The following is a 27,957-nucleotide window of genomic DNA, read 5'->3' as shown; positions in this document are numbered from 1 at the left end:
AAAATGACTTAAAGCACACTCCAAATCAACAACAACACAGAATCAAGGTATTGCAATGGCCCTCCCAGTCCCCAGATTTGAACCCAAGTGAAAATCTGTGGCCTCAATTGAAGAGAGTAGCTCACAAGAGAAAACCCAAGAATCTCCATGTGTTGGAAATGTTCTGCATTGAAGAGTGGTCCAAGATCCCTCCACAAGTTTTCTCCAGCCCTGTTAAACACTACAGAAAGAGGCTTAGTGAATTCTCACCAGAGAAGGCGCCACCAAATACTGACATTTGGCATGCCAATAAAAATGTAATCTTGCTTAAAATATTAAAGAAACTTGTCATCTTTAACTTTATGCCTTTTGGTGATCAGTTCATCTTCTGCTCACTTAATTATTCACAGTAACAGACATTTTAAGTAAGGGTGCCCAAACTTTTGCATGACACTGTAAAGACATACATATTATCACATATATATTTATGAAATCAATACATCCATACATAATTTTGTAAATATATAAATATCCCCACTCACTGAGAACAATAATAAAATAATTACATTTAACACCTTTTAAGCTTAATGTGCTTAAAACAAAATGAAACAAATAGTTTCTGCATAGAACAACAAACAAATAAACACAGGATATACAAAAACATTAAACAGAATAAAAGAAAGAATAACCCAGATTATAATACTAAAATAAATGCCTGAACAAATCACATCATTTATTATACAACACAAACACAAATTATCCTGAGCATCTGGACAGATAGGTGAACTAAAAGAAGGGGCAGAGAGTTAGGTTAAGGTAAAAAGCCTTCCTGAACAGGTAAGTTTTAAGTTTTTTTATATTAGAAGAACGAATGAAGTCTGTTGATCTCATTAATTTAGGGCGGTCATTCCAACGTCTGGGCTCTGTACAGCAGAAGGCCCTTTAAATGGTCTGTAGATTTGTCCGAGTTAAGACGCAATGAAACAGAATACACCGATTATGCTATATTCGTACTCCAAAGTAAATTTTCTCTTTAAGTGTCAAAAAGTATAACAGGCCCCACTTTCTTGATTTTATGTCTTCAAAGACACCCCCACTTCTGTGTTTCATGCCTTCCAAATGACGTTTCTGTTGATTCCTAATGAAAGTGAGGGGGCGGGCAGTACGTCTGCGTGTGATGTCATTGTCCCACCCGCCGTGAAAAATTTTGTTCAACATGGCGGAGAGTAGTTTCTGTTAAGAACAGTTTGTTTTTCGGTCCACCGTCTGCAAATCGTGCGCCTTTTCTTTGCAAGGATAGAATGCGTATTAACGAATAGACATCCTTCATATTTAAGTAAACCAATGTGTAAAGGTGTCCCCATGTCCTACATGCCCTAAGTGTTTAAGAAGTGCGTCGAGTTTATTTGCCGTTTTGATTCGTTTCACTCCGAACGTCGCACTGACCGCCCCCCAGCGCTGCGGTACTGTACTCGCTCTCACTTAATTCCTAGTGATGAAAAGCGCACCGCCACGCCTACTTTATCTAAATACTCGGCGAATGTGGGGCAACGAGAGAGTCACATACTAACTAGCCGCTCCATTTTAGCAAAATGAAATCCTAACAGATCTGTGGAGTAACGGACAAAGCCGCTAAATGTTAAAATAGCCATCTTTAGCACGAGTTTTTCCGACATCAGAAGGTAAAAATTCTTTTGCGCGATTTATGTTGTTACACAACCTTTATTTGTTTTATTAAATTTTAAATGTATTATGTGTGCACTCGTTTTATGTATATTTTATAATAACAATGATTTTTTTTATAATCCTTAATAAATCAAATCCTGTCGAAACAGCAGACCCGCAGGTTTTAGAGAGTTTCACTTTGAATATATCGAGGAGATGTAAACTTTGGAGGCTTCAAAATAAATATTTAATTTGTTGGAGCTTCCCAAGGTTGTGCTGCAAGGAATTTTGTGGTGCATGTGTTGTCCAGATGAGGGAGGACAGGCTCTCCAGCACAGTTTACCACTTTCGTATCGCCCATTGTTTCTAAAACTGGCAGAGGCTAAAACTTAACCGCTTCCTACATGATGATTTTGCAACAGACGGCTTCCAGATTTTTAAGCCTATAAACTAAGACGATAGCCGGGCTCCTGGCTTTTTTCTTCAAATTCCAGTTTTAAGTTGTGGGTGCTAAATCTTTGACTGAATGCTGTTTGTACAGTAGTTTTCCCAATAATGCTTTGGTATCTGCAGTTTAGAAAAAGAACGTTTAGTTTTGAATGCTGGAAAGAAATGCTTTATTTAATTATATTACGTATTTAATACTGTATGAATTGATCAAATAAAAAGTTAACTTTTTAAATCATGTATTAATTGATGTTATGTTATTCATTTGTATCATTTAAACTTTTTTGCTGACCTAAATGCATTTTTTCAAATCCCAGAGCTGGTCTTTGACCCTAGTGATCTGGAACAAAGGAGAGAAACCTACTGTCTAATCCATCTGAGGTGAATAAACATGCTCATTAATCAGTAGTGGATAACGGACACTTCCTGTCAAAAAGGTACAGGAATAGAATGGAATTACCATTTGTTTAGTAGGTTATTGATTGCAAATGCCTTTTGTTTAAAATATGTGGGGGAAAGAAAAACTTTCATGTTCCTGGACACAGTCTTTTTCAAATGAATGTTTTAGGATATTAAAATTTAATAAATTAAATTCTTTAAGGACATTTAAAGATTTTAAGAGCGTTTTTGGAATTACTCTTGCAGAGATCTAGAACCATACATATTTTCACATCTCCTGATGATACAGCACTCCTAATACCTCAGGATGTAAACCCTCCACTGTGAATCAAATGTATTCTTTCAGGCTAAAACCTGAAACCCAAAAGTTTTGATTTGATTGGTTGTATTATTTAATTTCTTTAGTAAACAGCTTAGGCATAAGGTTATCAGGTTTCATAACCGTACATATCCTCAAGCCATGTGATGCATCAGCTTAGCATCTTGACCTTAGAGTCCCTTACATTAATTTAATTAGTATGTATAAGCTCTTTTAAACTGGTTGTGTGGGGCTACTTAGAGTATAATTACTGTTGTCCTTATGCTGCACTTATGTTTTTACGCTTTATGACCAACCTGAGATTCACAAAAATATATTCCATGCAATATGTTGTGTTATGATAATCAGGTAAAAATGCAGAGAAATATTATTTCAGTTATAATATTATTTGAAATATTATTTGAGTTTAATATTACTGTAAGCAAGAAGACACAGTCTAGTTTTTAATTAGACTAAATTCAGTCGTCAACTGCTTGAGATTAGACTCAGGATTGGAGGTATCTCACACAAATATATTAATTCCTGCAAAATGTATTTTTTAATGCACAGATTTCCTGGGCATATTTATTCAGTAGGTAATCTTTCTTGTTTTTTATCAGATTATTCACCTTTTTAAAATTATTTTGTAATTGTGCCTAATTTGTTACTTATGAATTAATTGGTTTAATTGTTTACATTTTGTTCAGCTCCCCTACCTACTGCAGATGCTGTACAGCTGCAGAATTCAGTAATCTGTTCATCTATTCAGTGTTGAAGATGCCCTTGTGAACCAGCGTTCCATAGCACCAGAGGTGGTAAAACCATCAAATCCCAGTTAGTCCTAAAGAGGTTAACAAATAATCTTTACTATAAATATTTATTATTACAAAATACCCTGTAACAAAATTAAGCTCTAAGGGGCATAAGAGGCAAAAGGAGTTGAAGGATGGCTGAAAAAAACAAAACAAAACAAAAGGGGTCAGGAATCACAGAAGCAAAAGAATAACCACAAATCCAACAAAACTCTCCAAACTACAAGCACATTCAATAAACCACGGAGAAGTGTGGGCTCTCAATTTCATATTACTAAGGGTAGTCCCCTGAGGTGAATACATGGAACAGACATAAAGAAACTAAAAGGTCAATGATATGAACATAAAAGTTAACAAAAAACACATATAAGAGACATTTGAACTCCAGCCTTTGGAAACTCTGGCTGAAACACAACAGATGTAGCCAGCACATTATGCCATGTGTTTACACTGCACTTTAGAAGAAAGTTGGCTAAACTTTATTATATCAAAGGCTAAAACAGGCTGAATTATACTATTGTGCTCATATCAATACAAAAATTCAGGGAGTTGAGTTGGATTATGTATTGAGTTAATATTCATTTTCAATTTGCTTCTTTTTATTTCACAGACTGATCATTGCCAACTCAAGGCTGCATTGTGAAACTAGAAGACACTCATAATTATCATTTCTTTAACATGTATGTGATGGGATGACTCTCTTTAAACCTGAATCTGAAAAGCAAAATCAGTAATACACATACAATACAGTCAGAAATGCTGCTCAAGGACAATTTTCCTAAAATCTGCACTTTATATACCCATGGATACGGCTGACAAATCTCTAACTTTAAAAGTAAAATTTAAACAGTAAAATTAGGACTTTGTAAGATGCTCTTCCCTATGATAAAACATTCTCTTAAAGGTCTTTTAGAAATCTCCTCTCAGACCCACATATTCCAATTTAGAGGAGCAGGAAGCAAGACCCAGTCATCACAATACAGGGCACAATGCAGGAAAAGGGCCTAAACAGGGTACCCATCCATTGCAGGGTTCACTCACACACACACACACACACACACACGCCCACACTCACACTGGGACCATTTAACCATCTGCAAGGCTTTGAGAATGTGGGAGAAAAACTGGAGTACACAAAAGAAAAGCACAAAGACAAAGGGAGAACATGGAATTCGAAGTAGAATATCAGGTGCTGGATTTGAATTTAGTGCAATGGATCTGTAAAGTGACAGTGCTAATCATTAGATCCTATTGTGCAACCTAAACTAAGAATATGATTATCCATCCATCCATTTTCCAACCCGTTGAATCCGAACACAGGGTCACGGGGGTCTGTTTCAGCCAACACAGGGCGCAAGGCAGGAACCAATCCTGGGCAGGGTGCCAACCCATCGCAGGAGAAACACACACCCACAAATTAGGGACAATTTAGAATCGGCAATCCTAGCCGATGTCTTTGGACTGTGGGAGGAAACCAGAGTACCCGGAGGAAACCCACGCAGACACGTGGAGAACATGCAAACTCCACACAGGGAGGACCTGTGAAGCGAACCCTGGTCTCCTAACTGCGAGGCAGCAGTGCTACCACTGTGCCGCCCCAGAATATGATTATATATTAACTAAATATCTCACTTTTTAAAAGTAAAAACATTTATGCTTACAACCTTATATTGACTGCTTCACTGTGTAAAAGCTGCATAAAATTATTCTCTAATAAAAGAAACAATATGGTATGGATAAAACAAAATAAAAAATATGTATTGTATTTTACATTGTACAGATTTTTTGTAATACTCTACTGATGCATTTTTTTATCTTGGTAAGTCTAGCTTTTTGGACAAATATGATTGGAAATCTGTACATGTAAAATTAAATCATTATTCAAAGTTAAACTAGCAAAAATAAAATTATTTAAAAGACTGGATAATAACTTTTATCAACTCAAAAATTTACACACTACTGTAAACATCAGCAAGGGGGTATTTGAACCCACTCCCAATATACTTTTTAATTCCTTCAGAGTAAACCTCATTTGTGTTAAATTTAAGGGGTGATTCCTCCCATTTCAAGAATGAATGTCTAGTCCTGGTGTATAATTGAAGTTCATGTTACTGTATATTAATTCACAGTAACTCTCAACATTCAATTAATTTACTGGATAAACCTGAACAATTTATGAGGTCAAGGGAAACATATTTTCCATATCCTGTAGCCATACCTTTAAACTTTATTGTCTACAACTCTGTAGGTTTGCTGATATGCTGTATTGTATTGTAGTTCTGTTACTGTCTGAAGGTTAGTTACAGGTGTCAGCAGGCATACACAAAGATGCTACCCACTATCACCCAGAATTATGATCTCTGGTTTTCAAGAATTTATTATGCAAATTCTAGCAGAGTTTCTCATTGTATAGTATAGTGATCATAGTGTTTTAACATGTACAGATTCCAAATATGAGGTTTGTTTTTGTGTTTCTTGCACTTTCACAAAGTTTAAAAACTATATTTTACGATAACGTCATTTTGACTTCATCTCATTTCAACTTTTAAATAAGAGAATGCCAGGAGAAGATTTGTGCCAAGTTCATTAACAGGAGGTTAAACCAATCTCCAATAAACAATAGATAAACATCATAGGGGAGCACAACCCCCAACAGGAGCAGAGAATGTGTGGAGGAGGAGAGAGAAACAAAGCAATCAGCCAAAAAGGACAGGTACTGTTCAGGCTTTTAAGTAAGTGTAGTGTCGCGCGAAAAGCCGGTGATTTATTTATTTTTATTGTGGAGATTCCAGGGACGCACCCAGACTTGAGAGACAAAAACAAAGCAAACCGGTAATCAAACAGCAAATAAAGAATGTAATGAAAACAAATGAAATAAGAAAACAACAATACCACCCCGTTTCCCTTAAGACGATTACACATTAAATACAACAAAGCACAAACAAAACACACACAATAAATCATTAAAAAGTTCATAAAAAATGGCAACAGATGAAATGTAACGATGAAAATAGATAGTCCAGAGATCCGCACGTTGAATGGGAATGTACAGATAGTCCTACCAGTAGTTCCTGAAATGGTGAAGACAGATGGATGGGTTTAGAATCGCTCCTTTCTTTGCAGGATGGCCATGAATCCACTTACAGTCCTTATGTACACAGGCAGATGGAAGACAATCCAGATGCACGAAACGATCCAGGACAAAATGAATAAGTACAGGTAACCCAACAGAAGGCAGGCAGACAGGAACTTGAAACATAAATTACAAAAACTTCTTTTTTTTTTTGGCTTTTGGTCACCGCCCCCTTTTTAAAAGCTGCACTGACATCCTTTGACCTCAACAGCCCCAGCACCCTCTGCAGAAGACCAATCAGAGCTACTGCAGGGACTGCTGGGAGTTTCAGTTTCAAATTCTATTGGCTACTTTCACCATCCCAAGTCGCGGTTTTCTCTACAGTACAGTATTGCCACGAAAAAAGGCATAAAAATTGCAGAGGATATTTGCGGTTTCCGCTAACAATTATTAGTAAGGTTCTAAGGAAAAATCTGCAAACTCTTAACCGCGACATCGCGGGGGTCTACTGTATTGTATTTCATCATGAAAATTGTCATGTGTAAATTTTAGTCTTTCAAAATGTGAATTTAGTGAGTTCTATCTTTCACTGCAATTTGTGTCAGTCTAAGAAGCACTTGGTGATTAATGAGTGGGTCGGTAGATCATGAAGGATTTAACGTGCTACTTTAGTTACAAAGCTTTCAAGAAACTCATCATTGCTGTTGTCTACAAATTGTTTAAATTATATTAATTGTGATAGAACTGGGCCATCAGCAAGTCTCAAAATGATCACACAAAGGCAGTCCCGGGTTCAAATAATGGATGGTTTATTCAACCAAATTCCTCCACAAAGTAGAACAAGGACAGGTTTTCTTTCTCTCTCTCTCTCTCCACCGCACACCCCTCCTCCAGTCAAGTGTTTCCTTCCTTCCTCCCAGCTCCAACTCGCCTGGATGAGGAAGTGCGGACCCTTTTATTAAGGACCTGGGAGTACTTCTAGTGCCAGGGCAACTGCCAGATGGAACTACTTCCGGGTCATATTGAAGTTCCATAACTTGGGGAGTGCATCTCCCTGCAGCACCCCCTTGTGGCACCCACGGACCCCAGCAGGGCTGTGCTGCCAGACTACAACTCTCTGCATTCCCTGCTGGTTCCCAAATGGGTGACAATATGGAGGGCTGCTGCCACTTGTCCTCTGGGAGAATAAATATCCCTCTGCATCAGTCCTTCCCTGTTCTCTTCCTAGCCAGGGAAGGTACTGCAATCATGTCTGGCTGTGATACCTGTCCATTTGCCTGGGGCCTCCCGTCTGGGTAGGGAATCTTCTCCAACCGGGATGTCCATCTATCCTTTAGAGATTCTTGTCCGGGTGCAACCTCCTTCTCTTTCTTGGCCAGGATGCCTTTCTGTACTCTCAGGGCCTCCTGTCCAGGTAAGGGATCTTCCAGACTTCCTGCCGGATGCCTGTCAATCCCATATGCCTCCTATATCATGGAAAAGAAAAATATAATATAGGAATAATCTGATGAGGTAGAATGAAAGCCACACAATTAGACAATAAATTATGTTATCAGCAAGGATTGGTCGTACATCGAATCAGAAGTAAACTATTTTTACTAGGTTTAAGTTTTATTTTGCTGCCCATGCTGTCTTTCTCAGGGGTGGAGGTTGATTTGTTTTCAATCCTATTCTTGTAAAATTGATCTATTTGTATGGAATGTTGTGTGATTTCAATAAAATCCATTAAATAAATAATAATAACATACTACTATAAGATAATCAAATAATTGCTTCTTAAATAATAAATGCTACTCAAAAAAAAAAAGAAGTAAACTTGAGGACCTTTTTTCTGCACTGCAGTATGTGAATTTGTCATGACTTTGTATTATTTGGGCATTTACTGTCCATTTATCAATGATTTTTAGTAGTAATAGGCTTTAGCCTGAAATGGTATGTTTACTGAAAATAAATAAAACATTCACATTTATTCTGGTGTAACGCCCTGTCCTCTCTGTGTGGTTAGTATCACAGGGCATTTACTTGTACATTTCTAGTATCTCACTAGCATTTGTTGCCAGAGTGGAAGCATTATCAATTATCAGATCAAGTATATTGCAAGCATACTTTGTGTGAATGTAGTTTTAGAAAACAAGTGTACATACTATAGTTTACTGTAAATCCAAAAACAAGTTTACTTATATAGGCAGAATTCAAATTTCTTTAATGAGCTGGGATGAAAACTATAACCTGTAGTAGTTTCTGTGGGCCATCCAAAAATACAGTATTCTGAAGGGATTGTGCGTAGTAAACTGTTTATGTACTTTGTGGAAATGTTTTCTATTTCAAGGTTGTTAAATGCTGTTATGGAATTTCTTTTGCCTCTGTGTGGAAGTAATTATTTTGGTAAATACTGTTAAGTGCTTTTTTGGCTCGCATTCCCACTGAAGCTAAAAGTGGCTCAATAACAATTTTTGGCTCATATCTGACTTTTTTGTCCAACTGTTCAGAAATATTAGTTTTGCAAGTAATTCAAGTCTAATATTAGTGTGTATAGCTATATGTTCTGAATGTGTCCCACCTGTGCAAAATACATAGAAACAAATTTGCCAGACAAATGTGACCTAATAGACCACCATGAATATTTACAGCTTACAGCTCACTGCACTACTTAATGTTATTTTCATGCAGGTTATCTGCAAAGTTATCAGCTTGTGATTGCTAGTGTGAGAAAATGAAAATTAGTGGTTGTTGCTTTGAGTGCAGTACATGTAGATAGAAACCTCTGGATGCCAGAGAGGAGGCAGATGTGAGGGTGAGATATGAAGGGTTTGGATGTGAAAAAGTGGTTTATCAATTTTAGAGTGTGGAGAAGGGCATTTGATTACTTAAGTCAATGTCAATCCACACAACTTTTTCAGAAAAATACCTCTTTGAGTCACATCATTTCCTTCAGTAAACACTTGGCGGTTGGGTTAAATTGCATGTTGACAGTTTCCCCAAGTTCTTATTAAGTTGGCCACCTTGCTCTCTTTCCATTCGAATGCTGAGTTAGTACTGTCATTCTGCATAATTTCAATGCTGATATATGACAAAGTTTGTTTAGACAGTGAAGTAAAATTACTTGAGGGTGTTGTGGTCAGGAGTCCCTATCATAGCAAAATGTGTGTGTAAAAAGTCCATAAAAGTAGGGCCACAGACTAAACAGCCTGCCCAAGGAGACTTGCTGCAAATCCAGCTAGCTTCAAAATAGCTAACTGCAGGCCTCTAGCCTAGCAGACCTCAAAAATGGGAGGCTGGATTAAAGAATTTAAAGAGTCACAAAATATAACGAAATCCCCACCAGAAATAGGTAACCAAAAACATTCAATATGTATGAAGAATGCAAACAAGGAATCGTTATAAATAAAGGATTTTTATTAGCAAAATAGAAGAATAACACAAAATATTCAAAAGAGCAAAAAGGAGTTGCCTAAAAAGGTGGCAATACACTTAAACTAAAGAATAATCCAAGAAACAGAGCAAAGGATAATCAGTAAAAAAACAACAGTAATTCCAAAGAAAAAAAAATTCCTAACTGAAATCCAAACAACTACAAGGTTGTGCTTCTGAATCTCCTTCTTGGCTCAACATAAAATCAGATGGAGACTCAAGCAGCAGTGATGTCAGGGTGGCTTCACCTTCTGGGGCTCCACCTACAGAGCACTGAACATCATAGAACATTTAAAGTCACAAAGCAGAATTATAAACATAACAGAAACTACATAAAAATGTGAAAAATAACAGTTCAAAAATAACAAAATCAACAGTTAAGTATAAAATACACATTAATTCAGACTGCTACGTAACAGAGGAGTGTACATTTCCAAAGAAATGCTAGTCGTATCTACAGTAAATCACACAAGACTGCATTGGATTTAGTACAGTGTTTCCCAAACTCGGTCCTGGGGACCCCTGTGGCTGCAGGTTTTTGATCCAACCAGCTTCTTTTTTTAATTGAACTCCTGGGCTAATTAAGTGAACTGATATTTCCCAAGTTCTGTGTTTAGGGAACTAATATAGAATTTAGAAAACTAAGTTTGCGAAAAAAAAAAAAATTAAAATGTACCAAGTAGTTATATAGGAATGTTTTTTGTTTTCTTTTTAACAGTATTTTCATCTTGATTTTCATTCTACTTTTCTAGGTGTTCTAATTGTTTAATTAATCCATTATTTACTAACTAGTGGGTCTGACTCTAAAGTAGTTGTAGCCTTTGATTATTCAGTGTTGTTTGCCTGGGTGTCTGATCTGCTTGTTTTAAATTGTCATTATTAAGATACAACGAATGGGGAAAAACTGCACAGAGAAAGGGCAAAGTATAATGAAATCAACAAAAGAGAGTTAAGCATTTAAATCTATAGCAAAAGCACAAATATTTATAAATGTCTTATAAATGTAAAAATCATGCTGCTGTGCTTTTCTCAATGTCGAATAAAAGAAAAAAAAATACCAGCTAATTAAATGAAATCAGTGTTATCAGGTGTTGTCACTGATTAAGAATCCGGTTAGAACAAAAACCTGCAGCCACAGGGGGTCCCCAGGACCGAGTTTGGGAAACACTGATTTAGTACAACAAATAAAACAGGGTTTCAATCATATCTGTGTGGTTTTTTGCTGTTCACACTTCTGTTAAAAGACTGAACCAAAATGTTAGAAGTGAGCTGGCTGTTAACACAAAGTTGGACATTTTTGAATAAGACATATCTTATTTTTTCCCACACAGGTAATAGACGGCAACTTTGCCACATACTGCTGCTTGGAGTTTCCATACTCTAATGGCTAACATGAAGGATAATATCTTGCATGTAAAATTCACTGCATCTGTCCTGAGTGACTCACAACTGGAATCTTCTGAAAGTTCCAGTGACAGAGATGAGAAGCACTCTATGCTTGATGGCAATGCTTATGTAGAGAAAGACATACAGAAAGAATCCCTCAACATTAAGGAGGAAACGGAAGATAAGGAGTCTGTCAGCATTAAAGAGGAGATTTCTACCCATGAGGGTGTCTACATTAAAGAAGAAAATTGTGAACAAGCATACATAGACAATAACGAGACTGACAATACAGCATGTTCTGTTAATATAAAAAAGGAGTTTTTTGACAAGACATTGATTCAAATGAAAATTCATGATCATGAACCTACAGATAGTTTAGACAGAGAAAATTTTAAAGTAGAGAATGTTTCCGATACAAAAGAGACAGCTAATTTTAATTTCATTCAGAGACCTAATTTTCCTTCACTGCCATTTGTTCTTGAAGATCAGAACAAATCTGGATATTTTTGGGATAATGAAATGGCTGTACAAGACACATCCTGCAGAGATCAGGAGAGAGGACCAATGCCATCTCTTACTGCTAAGTCTGAAACAAGTAAGTTCAAGCAATAACAGAGATAACAACTGTCATTGTTTTATATATTGTAGGTAGGAGAATGACATTTATTATTATTAATAATAATAATAGTAATAATAAAAAGACCTGTGTTATGATTCACACACTTATGAATGCATTAATCTAATATTGTGAATGTCACCAGATGCCTTTTATAATAAAGCCCATGTTGGTCTACGCGTGCCTGCACATAGTCTCCTCAGACAAAACTCTGCAAACAATTGAATTAGAAAACATGTCCCAAATCATTACAAGCAGAGATTGTATACAAGCTTACAAGGTGTGTCTTTGAGTAAGACAGTTAAATAATCATAAAACCACAAGGCTTGCCCAAGCCGCTAGATTAAGGAGTTTATATAGAGTGAGAAAATGAAACCAGGCATGCATCACAGACTGTGGACAGGCTATCTGCCTTAAGTTTGATTTTATTTAACAATGTAATATTTGCATAAAGAAGACAGAACACTGAGATGAAATAAAGCAGGCTTGTAGTAAAGACAATTTATGAGAAAAGGAACACTAAACAAGGGTCCTCATAAAGGGTGGTAAATAGAATACAAACACATTTTAAAATGTAAAATCATCATTATTACATTTGTCAATTTAGTATATATTATTGAAGTCAAGCATAAAATAATTTTTATTTAAATTTATTATTATCAAGTGCACATCTAATTAAGAGCCCAAATGGTGCTTACGTGTTTCACTAATTATTTAGTCATTCATGCATTCTTTTTGTACTATGCCACTTTAATATAATAGAAAATATCAAGGTCATGTCAATTCTTTCAGATTCCCCTATGAAAATCTCTCCATCAGTTCAGCAACTGTTTATGGCTTGTTTTTGTAAATATTTACCTTAAAGTTGCTCCATAAAAAGTCAGGTATGGGGAATTTGAGTGTCCCAGCTGGACAATGCTGCCTAGTGTACTTTGAGGTTCCAGCCTTCTTATAGTTCTCACATCCTTTAAGATTAACTAGATAAATTTAAATATTTACTTTCCCTTTTTTTACCCAAATGATGGTAGTAAGCAACACTTTTACTTTTCATACCAAGCATATTGCAAAAACCCACAATGAGATATACTATACACTACGGGCATACATACAAAAAATATGTTATTCCAAAACTTCTCCATGTTGCAACTAACCTATGCTGCCTAGAATGGCACTAAATAACTTTGTAGAAGCAAACGCTTTGTTCTTGCTATCAGAATAATCTACTGCACAGCAAGTAATCATTAAAATTTAAACACTACCAGAATCACATCCTTCACAACATTGTCAGAAATCAGTAATGGAATCTTCCAATATCACACACATTTAAAATGTGAAGCACAATAATATAAAGTCAATATAACTGAAAAGCTTTAAAGGTAAAGCAGCACTCTACATAGTTTAATAGAAAAGTACAATTTTTCTATCTCCTGTCTGCTATGGGCTAGGGTGGTGGCATAATCATTAGCTGTGCCACATCATATATCCAGTGTCTTGGGTTCAAATACATTGGTTGTTGTCAATTTTTTGTTATGCATCCCAAAAGACATGTGGCATCTGTAATTCTGCCAGATGTGAGTATGTGTGGGTAGATGCATAATTGTGTCCTATAACTGATTGGTACACCCTATAGGATCGTACCCAGTGATCACGATGTGTATTCTGTATATGTATAGCTGGATGAATGGAATTGATCTACAGCCTGTACAGTACAACCATGACTATGACACAAAATTAGATTTTTTTTTAACTTAATTATGCCCAATAAAAATCAATCTCTATCTTTCTGTCTGTCAAATATCTTTTAGATGAACAAGGAATTTCTTCAATGCCCTCATGTTTTGGACCTCTGGAGACATGCGAAAGCATTCAAATTCATCCTGTTGAACCTTTTACATCATTTCAGATGCTTGCTAAATTTGAAACCTCAAAAAACCACCACCACTTCTCTGATAACAATGTCAATGAGAAAGAGACAATGGAGACAACAGTTGCAGAAATTGACATGGGAAATCAGACTGATCAGAAATCTTACAACCATATTGAGCGTGATAAGCCATTTATAAAGAAAACTAATCTCCAAGAACATCAGAGAATTCAGACTGGAGAGAAGCTACATTATTGTAGTGATTGTGGGAAGATGTTTAGACAGAAATGTCACCTTCAGATACATCAACGAATACACACAGGAGAGAAACCTTACTGCTGTACAGAGTGTGGTAAGAGTTTCACTTGGAAAATTAGTCTACAGGAACACCAGAGTATTCACACTGGAGAGAAACCATATTGCTGTAGAGAATGTGGTAAGAGTTTTGCTTGGAAGATTAGTCTTCAAGAACATCAGAGAATTCATGTTTTAGGAAAACCATATGGCTGTGCTGAATGTGGAAAGAGATTTACACGAAAAAATCACCTTGAGAAACATCACAGAGTTCATACTGGAGAAAAGCCATATTCCTGTACAGTATGTGGAAAAAAGTTTACACAAAAAGTGAGTCTTGAAGATCACCAAAGGGCTCACACTTTAGGGAAGCCATATGACTGCAAAATTTGTGCTAAGAAATTTACAGTGAGAACATCCCTTCATAAACACATGATGTTACACTCTGGAGAAAAGCCGTATCGTTGTGTGGATTGTGGTAAATGTTTCACATGGAAGGTTAGCTTTCAAGAACATCGAAGAATTCATACTGGAGAGAATCCTTACTGCTGTACTGAATGCGGAAAAAGTTTTTCGTGGAAAGTTAGCCTCCAAGAACACCAAAAGATTCATACTGGAGACCGACCTCATGCTTGTCCTGACTGTGGGAAGAGGTTCACAAAAAAAAGTGATCTTTTAAAACATCAGAGAATTCATACTGGAGAAAAACCCTATGGCTGTACAGAATGTGGAAAAAGATTCAAACAGATACATGGGCTTCGAAGGCACCAGCGAATTCATACAGGAGAGAAACCATACTGTTGTATGCAATGTGAAAAAAGATTCACACGAAAAATCAGCCTCCAGGCACATCAAAGGATTCACACTGGAGAAAAGCCGTATTGTTGTGCAGAATGTGGCAAAAGTTACAGACAAAAAGGTCATTTACAGTTGCACAAAAGGATCCATACAGGAGAGAATCTATATTGCTGCACAGAATGTGGGAATAAGTTTACTCAGAAAATTAGTCTTCAGTTACACCAAAGAGTGCATACAGGAGAGAAGCCGTACAGCTGTACAGAATGCGGCAACAGATTCACACAGAAAGTTAGTCTTCAGCTGCATCAGAGAATTCACACTGGAGAAAAGCCGTACTCATGTACTGAATGTGGAAAAAGGTTCACTCAAAAAAATCACCTTCAGAAACACTACAAAATTCACTCTAGTTGAGACAAGTATATAGTAGTACACGTGGAATTATGTTTATAGTGTATATATAAAATAAAATGAATATCTTACAAGCTGGGTTACATAAACAGTGGTATGCAAAAGTTTGGGCACCCTTGCTGAAAATGCCTTTTACTGTGAATAGTTAAATGAGCAGAAGATGAACTGATCACCAAAAGGCATAAAATTATAGTCAATATTTCTTGAAATACTTTAAGCAAGATTACATTTTAATTCCATCATTCCCAGGTTAAAAAAAAAAAGGTTTGAAGCAAAATTTGGGTATCTGACATGGTCAGTACTTAGCAACACCCCTTTTGGCAAGTATCCCAGAGCTAGGCGTCTTTAAGTTCTTATTTGGGGTATTTTCACCTATTTTCCTTTGCAAAAGGCTTCTAATTCTGCAAGATTCGTGGGCCATCTTGCGTGCACTGCTCTTTTGAGATCTATCTGCAGATTTTCAACAATGTTTAGGACACAAGACTATGAGGGCCATAGCAAAACTGTCAGCTTGCCCCTCTTGGAAGTATTCCACTGTAGATCATGAAGTGTGTTTTGGATCATTATCCTGTTGTAGGAACCATGCTCTTTTTAACTTCCAACATTTTTACAGATGGTATGATGTTTGCTGGTATTTATTTAAATCCATTCTTCCCTCTATAAATGACATGTTCCCTGTGCCACTGGCTGCAACACAAGCCCAAAGCATGGTCGATCCCCCACCAAGCTTAGTAGTTGGAAAGGTGTTCTTTCCCAAGAATTCAGCACCCATTTTTCTCCAAACATACCATGCACATTTTCTTCCAAAGTCCACAGGACTAGTTTCCAGAATGCATCAGGTTTGTTTAGAAGTTCATTTGCAAACTTCAGGCACTGAATTTTATGGCTGGGACGCAGGAAAGGTTTTCTTCTGCTGACTCTGCCAAGAAGGTCCTATTTGTTCAGATGTCGCTGCACAGTAGAACAGTGCACCACCACTCCAGAGTCTGCTAAATCCTGTAGGTTTTTTGAAGTTTAACAGGGGGTTTTATTTACCTTTTTAACAATCCAGTAAGAAGTTCTTTCAGAAAGTTTTCTTGGTCTTCCAGACCTCCACCTTTCTGTTAACTGCCATTTCATATTAACATTATGAACTGAGGAAACGGCTACCTGGAAACTCTTTGCTGTCTTCTTGTTGACTTCACCTGCTTTGTGAGCATCAATTATTTCATTTTAAAGAGTTCTTGGCAGCTGCTTAGAGGAGCCCATGGCTGCTGATTTCTGGGACAAGGTTTGAGGAGTCAAGAGAATTTACACAGCTTTGCAGTTTGCATCACCTGGGGTTTCCTACCTGTGACCATGAACAAGCCATAGCCCTAACAAACTAATTAAGGTCTGAGACCTTGGTAAAAGTTACCTCAGACCTCTAATATATTAGGGTGCTCTAACTTTTGCATGGTGTTTGTTTCCCTTTTTCACTGTACAATTGTACAAAACAAAAACAATACACTAATGTTGCATAAAATGCAGAAATGTAATCTTTAACTTTATGCCTTTTGGTGAACAGTTCATCTTCTGCTCACTTAACTATTCACAGCATTTTAAGCTAGGATGCCCACATGTTTGCATGCCACTGTATCTAGGGGGTTCTAATCTTTTACAGTCCAACTCCCCAAAACATTATAATGTGTAACATAGACACCTATTTTCTGTTAGAGTTAATACAATCCCTGGCAAAAATTATGAAATCAGATGTTCATTCAGTTGTTTTACTTTGTTCCCAAAAGGAAAAAAAAAAACAAAACAAAAACAAAGCAGGCATGTGACCCCAAATTACAGTGGAACCTCGGTATATGTCCTTAATTCGTTCCAGACCCTTTGACTTATACCAAACAGGACGTATACCAAACAAATTTTTCCCATAAGAAATAATGGGAAAATGATTAATCCGTTCCCATGAAAAAAAAATCCTATTGCTATTGGCATATTATACATTGATGGGGTTGTATAAAATAATTTAAACACTGCTTAATACTAAAATACATAAATACAAAAGCAATTAGATGAAATAAATGAAAATTTTACCTCACTTTACTTTTTAATAACATCTTTGTTTTTCACAATCGTAGATACCGTCGTTCTCGGCAAATGGTATGCAACAGCCATGTCCCGGATACGCATGCCACCTTCATACTTTTCAACAATCAATTAAAATTTACGCGAAAAAACACAAAATCACGTTGTGACGATGCAGGTTGCTGTATGCTCCCATCCGCTGTCGGGGAGCCCTTGAACCCTACACCGTCGGTAATGTGCCTCACTGCCAAGCTCATCGGTAACAACAAAGCAAGGGGATGGTGAAAAAGTGCAAAGTGCTTTTATTAAAACAATTAACAAAACAAGGTGTTCAAATTAAAGTGCAGTCTCCAAAGTTCCAATAAATAATCCATAAAATCAGAAGTGAAACGTGGAGGTTAAAAACAATAGAAAAAGTCTTCTTAAAAACAACGAAGTTAAAATAGAGCAGGAAGTATTCTTTTAAAAAAAAAAAAAAAACCAAGAAGAAGCCCGGTGCCTTTTTACCTGGCGCCCCCCCCCCGCTTCCCAATAGGGGAGTCGCCCTACTTGCTGCTGACGTTAACTCTGCCTACTTCAGTTACTTCGCTGTCTTACTCACTCAACCTCCCGTCCGTTCTTTCTTTTTCCTCCCCTCCTAGCCGACTCGCACTTCTGTTTATCAAAATAAGCAGCCCCAGGAACAATCATGAATGTGGACGGTCCCTCACAAGTGCACTTTGGTAAGAAACGCCCACATCGCTAATCGCCCTGACAACCTTCAGCCACATAACCACCACGCCCCCTCACCAAGCTGCGAGCGCGGTGATTATTTATTTTAAAGCTGGGCTTTGACAGGAGCTGTGGACCCGCTATACCACACACGTGAAAGTTCACAGAGAGTTATAGCGCGGGTTGTTCACTGAATGCTAGCAACTGGCGCACTGAGGCTCGTGGGCAGTCGTGGCTTTGTCTCGAGAGAGGTAAACAAGGTTAGCACGTGAGTCGTATTCCAAACAAAGGTCGTATACCAAGCAAAATTTTTCGTGTCCAAACAGGACGTATACCAAGTTGGACTTATTCCAAAGCAGACGTATACCGAGGTACCACTGTATTTTATTTAACAGCTGAACATTTTGGCATTGTAAAACATACCTCAAAAAATTTAATGAAATTGTTGTAATTAATGGCATATTTTATTGTTCAGACCGAGTAGAGGAAAAATTATGTAATCACCTGGTCATTTGCATTTGCATTTCAGGTGAATTAGTCTGTAGTTAAAAGTGAGGGCTTAATGAGCTGTTGCATCTGGCTGATTGACAGAAAACATGGCTTCAACAACAGAGCTGTCAGCTGAAACAACTGAAGTGATTATAAAACTCTTTCAAGAAGGTAATTTAACACAGAGTGTGGCAAAAGATGTTGGTTATTCCCATTCTGCCGTGCCACAAACAAAATGGGTAAGTTAGAAAATGGAAGCATACGGGTAGACCAAGAAATTCAAAGCAATATACCTTGAAAATAGAAAAAGGACAACAAAAGAAATGAAAAACAAATTGGCAGAAACAGGAGTCAATATTTGTGAACGAACTATAAGAAATCAGCTGAAGGAATTGGGATTTACATGCAGAAAAGCCAAATGTAAACCATCATTAACACCTAAACAGAAGAAAAAAGGTTACAGTGGGCTAAAGAAAGCCATTGGATGAAAGTAATATTCAATGATGAATAACAAACCTGCATTGGCCATGGAGATGATGCTGGAACATTTGTTTGGTGCTATTCCAATGAAACCTATAAAGCTGACTGCCTGAAGAAAACAAACATATTTCCACACACATTGATGATATGGGGTTGCATGACAGGTAAAGGACCAGGGGAGCTGACAATCATTACCTCTACAGTAAATGCACAGGTGTACATTGAAAATTTGTACACTTTTCTCATTCTATCAATCAAAAGTAGGTTTGGTGATGATGAAGTCATTTTTCAAGATGATAATGAATTTTGCCACAGAACAAAGAGCGTTAAAACCTTCCTTCAGGAAAGGCATATCAGCTCAATGACATGGCCAGCAAACAGTCCGGATCTCAATCCAATTGAAAATTTATGGTGGAAAAATGAAAAAAATGATCCATAACAAGACTTCATCCTGCAAAGCTGATCTGTGAACTGCTATATTTAATCTGATTGGTGAAGAATATTGTTTTTTTATTAGCTCTCATAAAAGCCAAAGGAGGTGCAACATAGTACTAAATGAAATTTTTTGGGTTAATGATTCCATAATTTTTTCCTCATCGTTGAGTGATTCCATAATTTTTTCCTCTACTTGGTGTGAAGAAATGCGCCATTGATTCATTTAATTTAATTTTTGGAGGTATGTTTTACAATGTCAGAATGTTCAGCTGTTAAGTAAAATAGTTTTGTGTTCTATCTGTGATTTTTTCATTTTTTTTTTTTACAGCAAAGTAAAACAGCTGAATGAACATCCTCCAAGAGTAGTGATTCTATAATTTTGGCACGGGTTATATCTAGAGGACTTGCATAACAATCATGGCTGATTATTGCTTTGTTCTTAAAGCAGCTGGGTTAGGTTTCAGCTGTCCACAACCATATAACAGAAAAAGTGCTTTTTACTAGATTGGATGGATGGATTACTATGTGCAATAGTTACAAGTATCTTTATCTAAAATGACTTGTATCTTTTGTTTTACTATTTTTAAAATATTAAATTAACATTATTGCTATTCAACTGAAAATAAGTTAAAAAAAATTATAGAAAAGTTTTGTTTTTATTTGTAAATAAAGTGTCAACTTGATGTGACTCTAATGAATGGATACTTATTATAATTAAGACTGATCCAAGCTGTACAGCAGTTAGAAAAATATACACTACATGTAATACTGTAATTAAGCATTTGCACATTGTCTGATTTTCATTTTTATATTTTCATTTCACTGAATGAAATCGGAGCTTTAACCATTCTTAAGTATAATTTAATCGTTCAAATAACCTGAATATTAAAAAATCAATTCTTGTAGTGTAAACTCCCCAACTTTATACGGATATTTTCTGCATATTCCAGTTTCCTCCTATAGCAACAAAATCATGCAAAATAGGAAGATTGGTAATTCTAAACCAGGGGTGTCAAACTCAGTTTTACTGAGGTCCAAAAATAACACTTTTTATACGCAACACAGGTGAGAATACATCAACAAGCAAATATTAGCACTTTTAGTTTACAAACAAGACACACAAGAACCTCCCTGCTCGTCATAATTATTTATTCTACCTCACTTCTCTCTTGAAACTCTATTCTTTCTTCATAAGCTTTTCTTTTCTTGGACTCTCGAGCAGGTTAGGAAGGCTAATAGCAGCCATATGACTGAAATGAGCGCTGAATGGTAAAAATGGATGTACCATTTTTGCTGCCTTAGGTGTATATGGCACAATCCCCACCAAACTTTTTTCTGAAACTATTATGTCACAGAATGTAGGATTATTGCTATAGCATGCTTTGATATTACTGTACTTATATAACATCTTTTATAATTTTAAGGTTTAAATGGATTATGAAAGTATTTCTATATTTACATATACTGTATACTTATATTTATATATACTGTATACATTTTATGTGGACTATAGGTATGCATTTCCTTTAACAAGGTTCACAATTTTTGGTAAATGATGCAGAAGAACAACAGCAGTTTACTACAGTTATTAGATAAATAATTGTACATTTTGAAATTTAGCATATTTTATTTGCAAAATGTGTAAATGCAGATGATATAAAATATAACAATATAGTATAAACATGAATAGGTTAATTGCTTAAAAGTAGTTCCTTTTTACAATTAGAATGCCAGGTTTAACAAGTAAATAATAATACTGTTTAAATGAAGTTCTTTTCAATAATGAAAATACAAAAATCAAAATATATTTTTTCCTTGCCTTCTTCTTTGCAGACTTAGAATTGCCATTGTCTGGGCTATCTGACTCTCCACTGATAGGGTTGCTGAGAATTATATGAATCATAAGAGGAGATGTATAATTATATAGGACCTGACTGCAATGTTGTAGAATCAGGTCTACTTAAATTGCACAAATTATTCATGTTACTACCACTATAGAACAATTTAATTATAGAAATATAAAACAATACACATTATATTGAATATGCAATTCAAAAAATGTTATGGTTGTAAAGTGTAGCTGACCAGCAGTTCAGCGACTAGGTAGAAATCCAGAGTTGAAATATTTTTGTTCTATATCTGGTATAGCTAAATATTGTCAGGATTCATAACTGGGACATATAACTCATAGAAGAAATGCACTTAGCTAGCCAAATAAAGTAAAAAGCTGAAAGAAAAATACACATGTATCTAAAATCTGCATTAATGTCACCTTTAAGATGGAAAATACAATAAAGTAACAAACTTGTTAAAAGGGAAACCAAACAAAAGTAAAACTGCAAACCTGCACCTGAAGAAAATAATAAATCAAAGACATTCGGCACAAAGAGTGCATCTGTGAATCAAAGTATGTTGTATTCTGGGATTTGAAAGACCACACCATAACAAGGCTCGTGGAAGGTGCCCAAGTCAGTGCATTAAGTCAAGTGAGTGTGGCAGTTAGGAGGGCACAAGTGAGAATTTATTGCTAAAGCAAAGCACATCCGTTTACATCTCCATTAATGTGCAACAAGATTGGATGGTAATACATTAAAACGCTAAGTTTAAACATGCTGGTAATGCATCACATTTTGAGTTGGACAAAAAGGGAGAGCAATCACATTTAAATTAAATGGAAATACAGATGTGCTTTCTATCCACATACCTCTACAACAGTCACATTTACATAGACAACAAAAGTATCATGCAGAATTTCATTTACAGGTATGTGCATACATTTCAGTCTCACCATGTAGAAATGAACACTTTTTCTACATGGTCCCCCAATTTCAGTACACCATATTGTTTGTGACAAATGGCATCACAAGTGTTTGTGATTACTCAAGTGTATTGCATAAGATATCTAGGCTTCTACCTGCAGACTACCTTTGGAGTTTGTAGTTGCCATTGTTCAACATGAGGACAGGAGCTGAGCCAATGAAAGTCAGAGAAGCCATTTTGAGGCTGAAAAAAACTATTAGAAACATCTGTAAAACCTCAAAATTACCAAAATCAACTGTCTGGAATATCATTAAGAAAAGAACACAGGTGAGAGCTCAGTAATCGCAAAGGGACTAGTAGGCCAAGGAAAACCTCCACTGCCGATGACATGACTATAATCCTCACTAAAGTAAAGAAAAAGCCCTGAACATCAGTCCAACAGATCAGAAACAGCCTTCAGGAGGCAAATGTGGATGTGGCAGAGTCGACTATCCACAGAAGACTTCATGAACACAAATACACAGGCCAAACTGCAAGATGTACACTACAACTTAGCCATAAAAACAGGATGGCCAGATTACAGTTTGTAAAAAAGTACTTAAAAGAGCCTGCAGAATTCTGGAAAAATGTCTTGAGAACAAATGAGACAAAGATGAACCTGCATCAGAGTGATGGTAAAAGTATGAAGACAAAAAGGAACTGCCCAAGATCCAGAGCATACCACCTCATCTGTTAAACATGGTGGGATGTGTTATAGCTTGGGCATGTATGGCTGCCACAGGTACTGGCACACTTATCTTCACTGATGATGAAACTGCTGAAGGTAGTGGCACAATAAATTCTGAGACATATAGAAACATCTGTTCAAGTTCCAGTAAATGCCTCCAAACTCGCTGGACAGCACTTTCCCCTGCAACAAGATAATGACCCTAAACATACTAGCTAAGGCAACATACAAGTTTTTCACAACTAAAAAAACTGGAAGATAACATAAGCAGCACCTTGTGAAGTCTATGAATTGCAGAGTTCAAACGGTCATTGAATGCGAGAGATAGGCATCAAAGCCCTAAATAAGACTGCTTTAATATAACTGTCGTTGCTAAATCCCAAACATTATTGTTACCTGAAATGGGAGACCATGCAGAAAAAGTGTTGCCATTTTTACAAGATTTGACCGATATAAGGATGGCAACTCTCTTTCTCTGAAAATGAGGACATTTGGGTCGAAAAATGAGGACTTTTGAGGTCGCCTTTCCCTGTGATGCCATAATACGCCTTTCTACTGTCTTATATATATTTTTTTAAATGATATAAACCTTTAGTAGCAGTTTATCACTATAATGATATGATGACCACAATCACAGTCACTGGCAGACTAATAAACCATTAAATTTGAATATTTCAAGCCTCTTAAATTAACAGACTTAATTCCCTCCATTCTATTTTGGATAGCTTAACTGTCGTAAACCTGTAAAAAAGATACACATGATAAATTCACTTCTAGTAAAATAAAAAAACTTTTACTCTTTTCAATGTACTGTAGTTTATTTGTATTTATCTACATTCTTTTATATTTTTAAATTGAAGCTATTTTTTCAGTAAATCTGGGTTCTTGAATAAATATGAATAGACATTTTTACATAGCATGCTACTGAAATTGAATCTTGTGAGCATTAGCCCCTTAATTGAATTTGTTCTGCCCTTTCGAAAACAAGGATATTTATTGTTCAAGTCGTCTGTGAACTTGCATTTTCTTTTCGCCATAATGGGTATTCCTGATTTTATGTAAATGAAAAAATTATGAAAATATTATTAAATTACTTGAAGAAGTAACTTATTACTTGATCAACTAATAACTAAAAAGATATTGCATTTATATGACAGAATACATATGTGTTTAATTAACTGAAACTTTAACAGTTGGCTAATTTATTTACAATTATAAATCAATTTTGGAATAATGAGTGGTAATAACAATATTTTCCAATAAAATATTACAAAGAAGTACTTACGCTCACTTAAATATGACAGACTGTACCTGGATGTATGAATTTTCTTGATTAACCAAGCTGCTGAAAGAAGAATCGAAAATTAGATCTCACATTGAAAACATGTAATTGTAATTTCAATTTTAAATAAATTTACTTAGTTACGGTGAATTAGGATTACAAATAATTAAGGAAAGGAACAACAATTATAATGAACTGCCTGCTCACCAAAAAGATAAGGCTGAATTCAAAAGATTAAGTGAAAAAGTCAAATTGAACAGATATTGACTATTCTCGTCAACATCTGCGTTGTTTACTACTGGCATAGAAGTGAAGATTCTGGGGAAAAAAAGTGTGTGCACTACTTTTGGAAATTCTCATTGGTGTACAGCTTTCAACTTTTACCAATGATAAGGATATGGAGATTTTCAAATTTTAGGAGGCAAAATTGCATGCATTTTCAAAATTTTATAAATTCCTCCTGGACAGTCCATGACGCGTTAAAAATTAGGACATGTCTGGGAAAATAAGGACGGTTGACAGCCCTAGATCAAAATGAATGCAGAAAGCCTTAAATTAAAGTCTGCAATGTGCACTTTAATCTGAATGGTTTGATTTATAATTTTAAACTGGAATAGAGAGGTAAATTAAGGAAAAATGTGTCTTTCTCCCATACATTATGGAGGGCAGTGTAAATAAACCTTTTTGAAGCCACCCACAATCTTGTCATGGTATGCTATGATAAAGCTACAGGAGAATAGCTGGACACCCAGACTGTTCCTGGGAATTCTAATAGTACTCCGACATAATTATTGAGGCAATTGTCATTAATGTATAAAAGTGGCCGTATATTTACATTTCATGTGTCATATGTAGATAATAAAAATAAGCCATTATGTCATTACTTGTCATTTTCATCCAATCAGTTTGGTTTCTGTGGTGGACAGTAAATCTGTTTTTTGTTTGCTCTTTTTCTTGATTTGTCACTTAAAAAGTAAAAATTGTTTTGGCCTTTTCCGTTTAGAAAAGCCCATCTCTGTTGAATGTGTCATGATAGTGCACCTGCAGCACTGCTGCCTTATACCTCCTATTGGTTGAATTTGGATCCTAGCCCAGTCAAGTGCTATTTAGAGCTGGTACCTTCTCCTTGTGTGGATTTTCTCTGGGAACACATGTGTTTTCCAAATGTCTTGCATATCAGGTAAACTGCTGTCTATAACTTAGTCTATTGTGATTGGGTCAATGAGTGTGTGACTTCTTCCTGTCTTGAACTCAATATTGTTAGTATGGACTATGTTTCCTTAGGACTCTATAATGGATAAAATATTGATGGTTCAGCTGTAAAGAAGTTATACCCAAAGAGCCTTTAGAATTCTATGAATCTAATAAGAAACCTCCAAAACAAAGTATGCAGTTTCATTTTACAGTAAACAATAAGAGGATGGTATATATTGTACCAAAGGCTCAGCCACTTTAAAAAATATCTGTAGTGCAAACTTTTTATTAAAAAACTACTTTTAAAATTGATATTTACATCAAATAGAGAAGAGTACTCAGTAATAGATTCTAATTAAAATACAGGCAATTAATTTACAAATTATGTAAACATGTAAATATGTAAAGTTATGTAAAGATAATCAAATACGTCTACATCGTTTGACATTTTTTAGTTGAGATTTGCTTAGTCTATTATAAACAGGTGTAGATGCTTGTCTGAATGTGCCTCTTGATGGATTAAAATCCCAGCAAATGGTGGTTCTTAGCTTGTTTCGAATGGTGCTGTGATAGACTCCAGTCTCCCCACAACTCTGCATTGAAATTAACCAGATTCAGAAAGTGAATGAAACCAAAACAGAAAATACAGTATGTGTGTTAGTACTCAGCCACTTTACATCCTTTAACAACAGCTGGTGCAGAAAACTGCTTTTACATTTTTATAAAATACAAAAGTTGTTTTTAACACCACAGTGCAGTATTCTAGAGCGGGGTTCTCATTGTAGCTTGCTTGTGGTTTCAAACTAGTTCAAACAAACATAGCACTACCATGCAGAAATAAGACCAAAACTACTGTATATGGCAAGATGCAACTTGGAATGTTAACATTTTATATAGGTCATAGAAACTACCACCTAGTAACTCTAAAACTCATTTATTTTAACAGTAGATTGTTGTTGCAACATGAGTAAAATTAATAAATAGATGTTTTTAGGTAAAGAAAACTTTTTCCAGAAACATTTTGCTCTATTTGCACGTTTGTGTTTTAACTTTAGCTGAAGTGACCTGGAAATATAAAATCATGTCTCCTTTTGTACTCAGAAGTGATACAATTCTAAATCACAGAGATTTGCTCCTGAATAGATTGGGTAAAGAAACAGTGACCAATGTGCTTTGCGTAAGTAAAAAATCAAACATCATTCTGGGAACATTATCCCAATATTAAAAGTTGCTGACTTGAATATTGTGGATTGGGCATGCAACACAAAAATGTCATAAAGTTTAACGTGAACATTTGAATAGTCAGTGCTTGTAAAGTTTTAGGTATGAATACAAAGAAATGGAGATAATAAAAGTACAACAAAAGACTTCTCCAGATCAAGGTGGCAGACACAATTCATTTTATGAAAGAACTACAAGTAAGTTAAAGAAAATAACAGCAAGTGGGAGGCTGAATATTTTTCATTCATGAACAGGAACTAAAAGTAAATGGAAAAGATAAGTACTATTTGCAAATTTATATTAAACTTTGCAAACAATTTTCTTCCCTCTATAATAACACTGGCGTGCAAGTAATAAATGTCTGCTTGATAAAATTGCTTAGTTTGCTTTTTTTTAAACAATCACCAGATTTATACCCTCAAGAATTATTTTTTGCTGCATATTTGTATCTAGTGAAAGGCCTCAATAATGTTTTCATTAATTAATATACCAGTATGTATATCTTTAAATACAGTATACTGTAATTTTTTTTTATAGCCAATAAATAAACCGGAGAAGAGTTTAATTAATCAATATAGATTCTTCCTCTATTGTTTTGTTATGTTGTGGTTGTTAATTCATTGCCCAGTTCATTGTTGGGGCTAAATAATCAATAATAAATTCTTTTACTGTGTAGAGCACTGGTTCCCAAACTCGGTCCTGGGGACCCACTGTGGCTGCAGGTTTTTGTTCCCACCAGATTCATAATCGATTACAACTGATCTCATTTAATTAGCTGGTCTTTTTTATTCTTCTCTTATTCTGAATTCAGAAAAACACAACAGTATGGTTTTTACATTTATAAGACACTTTTGTTGAAGCACATTACCTGCATTTTGAGGGAGCGTCAGTTGTGGCACTATAGTGCTTTGGTTGTTTTCCTATTTTTTCCCCTTTTCCTGTGTAGTTTGTTCCCTTCTTTTAACCCTAATAGTGACAATTAACAACCAGCATAGCAGACACCTAGGATGATGAAAGCTGCAACAACCCACTAATTAGAAAATAATCAATTAAATAACCAGAGCACCTGGAAAAGAGGAATGAAAATTAGGTTGAAAATACTGTTAACAACTTTAAAAAATTACATATTCCCCATATAACTGCTTAGTCCATT

The 27,957-nt window shown here is 35.8% G+C and overlaps 1 protein-coding gene and 1 long non-coding RNA gene across 6 annotated transcripts in view; one reads left to right on the top strand and one right to left on the bottom strand.

Annotated features, from left to right (window-relative positions):
• Nucleotides 1-1,443: 1,443 nt before the first annotated feature.
• Nucleotides 1,444-15,524, top strand: LOC120531391 (oocyte zinc finger protein XlCOF6-like). Of its 4 annotated transcripts, none has more exons than XM_039756770.1 (4): nt 1,444-1,661; nt 2,409-2,472; nt 11,416-12,065; nt 13,892-15,524. In XM_039756770.1, exons 3-4 carry the CDS (start codon nt 11,468-11,470, stop codon nt 15,451-15,453), a joined length of 2,160 nt encoding a protein of 719 aa, XP_039612704.1. In that variant the 5' UTR covers nt 1,444-1,661; nt 2,409-2,472; nt 11,416-11,467; the 3' UTR covers nt 15,454-15,524. The 4 variants fall into 4 exon arrangements, with proteins under 4 accessions (XP_039612704.1, XP_039612703.1, XP_039612706.1 ...); XM_039756769.1 differs by having other exon boundaries at nt 2,409-2,528; XM_039756772.1 differs by lacking the exon at nt 2,409-2,472.
• Nucleotides 7,177-27,957, bottom strand: part of LOC120531393 — a 32,093-nt gene continuing 11,312 nt past the window's right edge. Inside the window, exons 2-3 of one of the 2 annotated variants that reach the window (XR_005634098.1) lie at nt 24,393-24,452; nt 7,177-8,139 (exon numbers count right to left, since the gene is read on the bottom strand). This is a non-coding gene — a long non-coding RNA (uncharacterized LOC120531393). The remainder of the gene's footprint in view (nt 8,140-24,392; nt 24,453-27,957) is intronic. The other variant, XR_005634099.1, reaches the window with a different exon arrangement.

This window comes from Polypterus senegalus, chromosome 6 (genome assembly GCF_016835505.1).
Source record: "Polypterus senegalus isolate Bchr_013 chromosome 6, ASM1683550v1, whole genome shotgun sequence".
In the NCBI taxonomy this organism is placed as follows: domain Eukaryota; kingdom Metazoa; phylum Chordata; class Cladistia; order Polypteriformes; family Polypteridae; genus Polypterus; species Polypterus senegalus.
Note: the sequence above shows the minus strand (reverse complement) of the source record. Positions and strands in the feature narration are given on the sequence as shown.

Excerpts from the sequence above, each read along its gene's own strand:
- LOC120531391 (XM_039756772.1), top strand. The coding sequence starts at position 11,468 with ATGGCTAACATGAAGGATAATATCTTGCATGTAAAATTCACTGCATCT. Across the intron at positions 12,066-13,891 it reads TACTGCTAAGTCTGAAACAA|ATGAACAAGGAATTTCTTCA; the intron begins GTAAGTTCAAGC and ends AATATCTTTTAG.